A 9,392-nucleotide genomic window follows, 5' to 3' on the forward strand; every position below is an offset into this window, starting at 1 on the left:
GTCGAGTATTGAAGTTGTAACCCGCTGTCGGTGAGTCTGGTCTGTTCATGCCTTGTCAAGTCAAGTCTGTGTCTCTAGTCTTAATTTATCGTTTGGATGTTTGGATCACCTGTAAATAAACTGCACATGGGTTCTTCACTATGCTCGCCTTCAGTGGACTGATTCATTACAGAATACACAACCAAAAGAATGAACCCAGCAGTTGCACTTCTGCAGTTACGTCAAGGCCATCGGGCAATAGAGGATTATGTTCAGGATTTTTGTGAACTTTCTAACCGGGTGGACTTTAATGATGTGGCGTTAAAGGACATTTTTCAGGTGGGTCTGAATGAGCCCATTTGCTCCCAGCTTCCTGGGGGAAAGGTTCACTGGTCCCTTGCCGAATATATAGACTTTGCTCTGCGGTTGAGTGGATCTGCTTTCACTGTGGGTGTCGTGGAGAAGGAACACTGCACTAAACCAGAGCCAGAGTCTGCTCACGTCACGTCTGCTACACCAAAGCCTGCTAACGTCTTGAGTTCAGCTCATGAAAAATGGGGGCAAAAACAAGAGTGATGCGTTTATAATTTTGTTCAGTGTATATATTTAACTAAAACTGAAACCATAAAAAAATATTTATTTGAAATGAAAAAAACATACCTGAAATAAAATAAAATAATAAACTTATTTTATTTCAGCTAGATGCAGGGCAACATTTCTTATTTTATTTAGTTGAATTTAGTTATTTAGTATACTATAGTTTTTTACGATTGTTTACACACTAAAATAAAAATGTCCACACAATTTGCAAAATTCTACTCCAATGAGCAAAACACCTCCACAGATTTGCACAACATTACACACAATGTCTGCTTCACCCTTTTTGCAAAACATTACACACAGTGATTTGTAACCCGGTTTTCAAAATTGCGTGTAAACAATTGAAAAAAACTGTAAAATAAAAAAATGAATAAAAAAGGTCATAAAAATTATATAGACATTTAATATGACAAAAACACAAAATTACTAAAAATTTAAGTGAAAACAGACAATATAGAAATACAATCTAATTCAAAATATTAACAAATTCACAATAGTATATTACTGACAATAACACTGGTTCAAATATTAATTATAATTCTAAATTTAAATAGCAAATACGTAAAATAAACATATGGTGACCAGCAGGAAAAACAAATAACTAAATATAAAATAAAATAAAAAGTTATCCATATTTTTGTATTGCTATTTATGCTGTTTTTCAGCAATTGTCTCACTTGTGTCTATTTTTATTTTAGAAAAACATCTAAAAAACTCCATTAGGTCTCCTGAGCTCCTGAGATTTTCCTCTGGGAAATCCTGTCTTGTTATTTTACTGCATGCAATAAACCTGTGTTTGTGTGTGTGTGTGTATGTGTGTGTGTGTGAGAGGGAGAAAGAGACACTTTAAGTTTCTATGCTGACATTGTGATAATCTTCTGTCCTTTGTAGATCTGAAAGATGTTAGTGTAATGTGTGTGTGTGTGTGTGTGTGTGTGTGTGCGTGCGTGCGTGCATGTGTGTGTGTGTGTGTGTGTGTGTGTTTCTGTGTGTGTGTTTGCATGTGCATGTGTGTGCTGCTGTGCTCATGTGTGTATGACAGGTAATTATTGTTCGTTAAGCCCTGTTTTGCATGTGCATACCTCATTAACTGAGTGCAAATAGAGAGTCCAGCTCCCATAAATCCTCAATCTTCTAGTGGTGTGTGTGAGTGTGTGTGTATGTGCAAGTGCATGTCAATATAGCCTGATTTTCCCAGCAGTCTGTGTGGTGGTGCTAAATAAATGAGCCGAATGAATCGCATCCCATAATGCTCTAGGATGAGTCTGCTCACAATGTCAGAGCGGAGATATATGGGTTACCTGTTATTGCATCAATGCATGCATACACATAACACTCACACACACACACACACACACACACACACACACACACATCACTCACATACACCTCACACACATTCTTCACAATTTATTAAACATAATTTCCTGAAAATATTCCTCCTTCCATCAAAACAATCTCTCTTATCCTTTATATGCACATCACATGCTTCTTTATAAATCACCTTATTCTCCACACAGACACACACACGCACACACACACACATACACACACACACACACACACACAGACACTGTACTGAGCTACCTAAATGAAGACAAACCACTTTTTACTGTTTTTATGTAAAGATAATTATATTGACTAACCGTAAACAAAAAATAAATAAATACAATTAACTGTGAAAAAAAAATGTTTTTAGAAAAAGCATAATACTGTGTATATATATATATATATATATATGTGTGTGTGTGTGTGTAGAATTCAGATGCACAATCTGCACAAAGTCCGTCTGAGATTTTTCTTTTAAATAAGCCTTTGTATCAGTGGCCTGTGTTTAGGTTCAGTAATTTCACTTTAATGGCAAAGATAAGGTTATTAGTCAGTTATTGAATGCCTTATTTTCAAAAATGTCCAATGTTATTTTCATAGGATCCTGATAAAAATGCTCATTATAAATCATTATATTATTTATGAATTGTTTTTGCAAATGGAGATGAGGTTTTGTCATATTAGTTCATATGTGGGGTCAGATTAAACAAACTAAACCCACACTTCTTGTATATAAAGCTGATTATAATTATTATACTACATGTCTTGGAAGAGAGGTTTTGTTACTAGCTCAATTATGGGGACAAATTGTAAAGCTAAGAACACAGCTCAGTAAAGACGCACACATAACTGCTGCTGTTGCTTAGCCAGTGTGTAATTTCCTGAATGACAGCAGTTTTGCTCCTGATGTGATGACGGACAGGAGGAAGGCTTGATGTGTTTCTCTCTCTTCAGGGCGGCGGGCTGAGGTTGATTGACAGCAGCTCTGGGGTCGCGGTGTATCTGTTCTCCACAGCTGAGCGCAGGATAGATCTCCTGCCAGAGAGCTTTCAGCATCAGGCTTCAGGACTGGCTGTCAGTAAGAGAGACTTCCACAGCGTCCTCAACAACATCCAGCGTCTGCTGCTCCGGGCCTCCTCCACTCAGGAACACAGCGCCATCTACAGGTGCACGGCAGCGTCGCAGGCACACACAGACACGCGCTCTCTCTCTCTCACACACACACACACACACACACACACACTCAAACCACAGGTCAGGATTTAGTGGACTGTGATCCAGAGCCAGAGCACAGATTGGTTCTATCCAGAATTCAAATCATTTATCATAAATTGGAATTCTGAACATTTTCTTCATTTGTCTGTAGACTGTGAATGCAACACAGGAGCTGCTGCAACATGCATGCAACATATTTAAAATGTATATATACAGTGGTGGCCAAATGATTAGAACACTAGTATTTTCACCAGTTAAAAAATGGTTTTAAGTCAGTTAATTCTATTTTTGCTGTAGTGTGTCAGTAGGAAATAGCAGTTTACATTTCCAAACATTAACTGTGCCATTAATTGTAATAATCCAGTGAGATTTTTGTGCTCCACACAGAGATCTGATCTGATCATCATCAGTCTCTCTGGAATGCAGTGGTGGAAAATGTACTTAAGTACATTTTTCAAGTATCTGTACTTTACTGGAGTAGTTTTATTTTGAGTAATTTTTACTTTTGCTTCACTACATTCCAAAGCATAAGATCGTACTTTTTACTTCACTATATTTCATAAAACTTATCGTTACTCCTTATAATATATCACGTGCTCCGAGACGCAGAAGCGGTGTCTGATTCATGAACGAACTGATTATTTTCAATGAACCTGTTAAATCGGTTCGCAAATCGCCCCAAACAATTCATTCACGAATTGGAATGATCCGATTGGAGCTGTTCTCGAGTCGACACCTCACTGATTCAAATGAACCGTTTAGTGCGAGTCTCCAGTGAACTGAATTCACAAGTAAGAACCGGGAGATCTTGTGAGCGCGCGCGCGTCTGGTGCTGCTAAAAATACGTTTCTAATGTCGAATTTTAGGATTAATTATTGTAACTGAAAATCATATTTAGGTCAAAGCTGTTAGTTGTTTGTGAACTAAATCTGCTTTAAAGGGTGATCTGTTTAAGCCCACTGAAATGCTTGAATGCAGACACATTAACATCAGAGTCTCTATGTTTTTTTGGTAAAAAAAAAAACATTAAAATAACACAGATTAAATAAAATAACTCATGCACCTTCATCTTCCCCGCTGCTGTAACGTTAGCAGTTTTACTAAAATGCTATGCATTTAGCCCTATGTGACGTCTGTTTTTATATTGTTTGTCAGCACACATAGCCTAAGTTACTATGTATCTGGATCAACTAGCCGAGTAGACAAATATAAATGTTTATTCATAACCATGCTGAAAATAAGTCAATGTTAGCTGATGCTAACTGTCTAGCTAACGAGCTTGCTGGTGCTAAATTTAATGGTAATTTTTTTTAAATAAAGTCCAAATATTTTTATTCAACTACCTAGATAGATTACATCTGGGGGGAAAGAAAGGATGTGATGTTCAGAACATGGTAACTACAGTTATTATCAAAGTAGGAAGTGATGCCCTCTGGGGGCATTTGGCCAGGGGTGTTTTTACACCACAGACAGGTTTGAGAAGAAAAAAATCATTATGAAAATATAATTATATTTTCCTTATTATATTCATTATTTCCTTATTGGTTATTTTGGGAAAATCTTATACTGTTCATTTTTTTCTGTTTTTTTACAATCAGATTTTAAACTGATTTGATGTTTCAGAGTAGATTAAAAGCAATCAGAGCCACACAAGTGTCTGTCTCACACACACACAGTTTATTTATTTACACTCAAACCTAGACGTTTAACTACAGTCAAGTCATTTGTACTCTTTATATGGTTAAATATAATCTTCATTAGAGCTCAACAAGAGAAATATCACATACAGTAGAAATGTTAATGTGAACACCAGCAGAGTGCTGTTGTGTCAGGAAACCTCTGCATTATATCATTATATTATCTTATCATGTTGTGTTTGTATTTCAGCATGTGTTTTGATGCAGTTTGAGTAATATAGAATAGGTTTGTAAGAATAGGCATGAATTCCCACAAACTGCTGGACCTAATTATTAAACCAAGCCTGTTATTAACTCTTTAGCTATTAACCGAATTATGCGATTAATCACAATTAAGCATTGTAATCAACTGACAGCCCTATAGCAGTATCCTGTGCAGTGATATCCTCTCTCTCTGTGTGTCTGTCTCAGGTTGGGCCGTGTGAGCATGAGTGTGGCTGCTGATGGCTCTGGCAGCGGCGTTAAGGCCCGCGCTGTGGAGGTGTGCCAGTGTCCTCCCGGATATGACGGCACTTCCTGTGAGGTAAGCCAGAAAAACAATGCTACATATAACAACGTAAAAATGGACAGGAGATGCTCTGATGTCTGACACGGGAGAATTTAGACCCTTCTCTGAAAGCTGACAGTAGCTATGTTTCCATCCAAAGATGCGAATTTAACTTATGCGCAAAACTGGAATATCGCATAAAACATTTGCGAATAAAGCACCGTTTCCATCCAACGAGTCAAAGAGAACAAAATCGTCACTTCCTGATAAACTGGCACTAAATATCTCCAAGAACTAGGATAAAACTAGGAGAAGCCACTGAAAATAATTTTCATATGTAATAAATTACTTGCGCCTCAGAGAGAGCAGACGTAACATAATAAATGCAGTCATTGCTTTTAGAGGTGGATAGCTGCTGTTTGGAACGCAGTCGTGTAAGACAATTATACAGAAATGCTTTGATGACAGACTTTCCTCAGGCATTTCAGAACAACCAAAACAACATATAGATGCTGTGAGCGAGATCAGTCCACTTGTTTGTCAAGTTATCCCGTCTCATAGCGCAAAGTCACATGACTTTTTCAATGCGCATGGTGGAATTTATTCGGTAAATGTGTTTCCATCGTAGTTTATGCGCGAACATAGCTAGTGATTGTAGTCAGTGTTGGGGGTAATGCATTACAAGTAACGTGAGTTACGTAATCAGATTACTTTTCCCAAGTAACTAGTAAAGTAATGCATTACGTTTAATTTAGAAGGAAACATCTGAGTTAATTTTTCAAATACGTAGCGCCAGTTACATTGTTTTTCCATGTCTTGACTAACAGCTCTGGTGTTGCCATGTTGAGAGAAATCAGGAGTAAGTGCAGAGGCGTTGTGTGTGAACATGATCTTACTGTAGTTCTAGACTAAATACGAACATGTATTTACTATCTCACCTGCACAAAACCAGATTCAGTATTCCTCAAAGTAAATAAAAACAGTCAAATGCAAACTCAGAATATTATACAAACATGCAATAATTAAATATGTTAAATAAGACAAATATCATGTATGTATTTAATCCCATTTTATTAACCAATGTATTTGCTGCTGACGTTTGATGATACAATTCAACCATACTAAGCAAAAATGACACATTTGTGTTTGATTTTTGTTATTGCTGAAAAGTGTTGAACTCTCTTCTCCTGCATCATATTCTTCATGCAATTTCATGCAACACTTTTGGTGTGAAAGGGCTTTTACATTTGTAAAAGAAGAATGTTTTATATTAAAAACAAACAAGCAAGCCCTGCCCAGATTGAAAAAGTAACGCAAAAGTAACGTAACGCATTACTTTCCATAAAAAGTAACTAAGAAATGTAATTACTTTTTAGGGAGTAACGCAAACATTGTAGTGCATTAGAGCACAGTATATTTGTAGGTCAACCCATATGTTGGCATCAGCCTGGTTCCCTCTACAAAAAAACAATAGGATTTTTCCATTGCCTTTTCGATTATTGCAGAAAATGAGCTCTGTAACCAACAAACGTTTATGATTCTTACAGGTTTTGCTCGTAATGATAAGCTTCACAAATGAACACAACTTTTATGAATTTTGATGGCTAAATACAATCGTCAAAAGTAAAAAGCTAAGCATAGGATATAAACAAACTGCACTGCAGTTGCATGACTTTAACAGCTCTATCTATTTTTGAAAAGTACAGTAAAATGGTTTTCAAGAGCATGATTATAAACACAACGAGGCAAGTGAATAGATGAGTTTTCCTGTTCTTTGTAAAGTTTAATGTCTCTGACAACCTCTGTAGTGCCATTTAGACACTTGTTATCAACAGCCTTTTTCAAGACAAATAAAAGCTTTTTAAAAATCACAAGAGGTTATTACTGATGTATTTTATATTGTAGAAAATATATATTAATGTGAAAATATCTTGAGCTTGTGTTCACCACTGACCTCCCTAGTAAAAAAGTACTATATTTAAAATGCATTTATTTCATACTAAGTATAGTTCAAATCTATTAACATATTTACTGACGCATCGCTCGAGACTTACTGATATAAAAATTGTAATTAAACTTTATTTGGAGTACTACTTGTGCCCAATGCACATTTCCTAATGGCAAGCCCAACATGTGTTTTAATGTCACTATTGATGAAGATTGTATGATCTTTGAATAATATCGGTCTTTAAATGCAAGATATTTAAAGTGCACCTGAAGTATACTTGCAATAGTTTCACTTTAGCACAATCAAACATACTTCAGTATATCTTTTGATGGACTTCATCACTACTTCCCCACAATTAAAGTGCATTAAACATAAAATTAGTAGTTTTAATTTAGCAGACTAAAAGTACAATTGCAGGATATTTTTATTAAGTACATAAATATGTAAATGTATTTGTAGTATCCTTAGCATGAAATAAATATATTTCAAATACATTTAAGTAGTGCTGGGCGGTATGACCAAAAATTTATATCACGGTATTTTTCAAAATTATACCGGTTTCACGGTACATGACGGTATTTTGTTTTTTCATGCATGACCGGGTGTTGACCATATGTTCTACTGATTGAGAGAGGAAATACTGCAGTATATTGACTTAGAATGCCCTATTTTACTGTCATGATGAGTGAATATTGTCAAAAAATACCACACTATATAGTGACTAAACACGACCCCTTTTAATACATGTTAACCAGGAGTCACTCTCATTTATAATTGCGGCATCGTCTGATAAAATCAACATGCATCTACACTAAAGAGCGGCTATGCGGTTGTTTTGGCTATATTACTTTTTTGTCTCATGCAGCGCACTGCCTGCGTCTGAGTAACAAACTAAACAAAACAACAAACAAAAAAGTGCATGTGATATTAACAGACGAACAGCGCTCATATTTATAATTCCAAACAATCAGTGAGCGACAGGTGCTTGGAAACGCTGTTTTGTACTCATTTATTGACGAGTCGGCTGCGGTGCTTCTCTGCCGCTCACTGCACAGAACAGACGCCGAGAGAGGCGACACTTCTCCGGGAAAGTCAGACCTCACGTTCGCAGGACAGCACTGGCAACTGAACCATAGCTAAGCTTTATCCAGAAAAGCCGCTAGGTTTCTCAGTATGAATATTCTATGGAAAAAGCCGCTAAAAGGGTCTGAAAGTTGCTAAATCTACTGCTAAAGTCGCGCTCGTGTGTGTGAGACGCGGGAGCTGTTGGCAGGGGGCGGTGGATATTTGTGGAGGTCAGTGTGGATATTGTGGATGAGTTCTTCTGTGTCATCACGTTCTATTAGTTCTACAGCTTCAGTTTCAGAACTTTCACGCTTAGTAACACATACAGCTGTTCCCTCACCACAGTGCAAAAGTGAAAAGGGACCCCTCTCAAACAGTGTCGCATTCCGAACGTTTTTTAAGCGACATACTGTATTGCGGTATTTTAAAAATGAATATCATAACAAAAATAAACACCGGTATTCGGTATGAACCGGTATACCGCCCAGCACTACATTTAAGTATATTTATTTATTTACTATGGCTATTTCAGGCATTTAACAAAAAACCCATTGACTTTTAGCATGATGGAACCAGAAGCACTATAATTCAACTCATGTCCGGGTTTTGGCCTCCAAAAATACATCATACAGCACTCTATTAGCAAAAAATGTGTTTTAAAATTTCTGTTCATCCAAAATGAATATGGATTATTTCACAGATATAAACGAAGTGGACTATACTATACAGATTACGCGTTTATCTGCTTCTAATAACCTCAAACAGGACTCTGTCTTCAAAGGTTCCACCTGGTAAACTGGCAAATCCAGACACTGCTGTTGCCCAGAGGTGTTTATTGAAGCCGGTCGGTGTGTTTTAAACAGCGTCCCAGTGGACCGATGCACTGACAGTCTGAAATACCTGCACTTTACTGTCAGGTGTTCCTCATGCTCCTCCTGAGACAGACCCTGATCAAACTGCATTTGCAGTGGGATGAATATCTAGTTTGTTTCAGGGTGCGCGTGTGTGTGTTTCTTTGTGTGTGTGTGTGTGTGTGTGTGTGTGTGTGTGTGTGTGTGCGGGTGTGCGCGCG

General features: G+C 37.1%; 1 protein-coding gene across 1 annotated transcript in view; it reads left to right on the forward strand.

The window, feature by feature from the left end:
• The window catches only part of LOC107660539 (laminin subunit alpha-2-like), a 244,459-nt gene that overhangs the window by 108,209 nt on the left and 126,858 nt on the right, over positions 1-9,392 (forward strand). The window contains 2 exon segments of the mRNA XM_016449859.1: positions 2,863-3,074; positions 5,232-5,343. Of these exon segments, the coding sequence (XP_016305345.1) occupies positions 2,863-3,074; positions 5,232-5,343 (324 nt within the window).

Source organism: Sinocyclocheilus anshuiensis, unplaced genomic scaffold (genome assembly GCF_001515605.1).
Source record: "Sinocyclocheilus anshuiensis isolate Anshui unplaced genomic scaffold, SAMN03320099.WGS_v1.1 scaffold659, whole genome shotgun sequence".
Lineage (NCBI taxonomy): Eukaryota > Metazoa > Chordata > Actinopteri > Cypriniformes > Cyprinidae > Sinocyclocheilus > Sinocyclocheilus anshuiensis.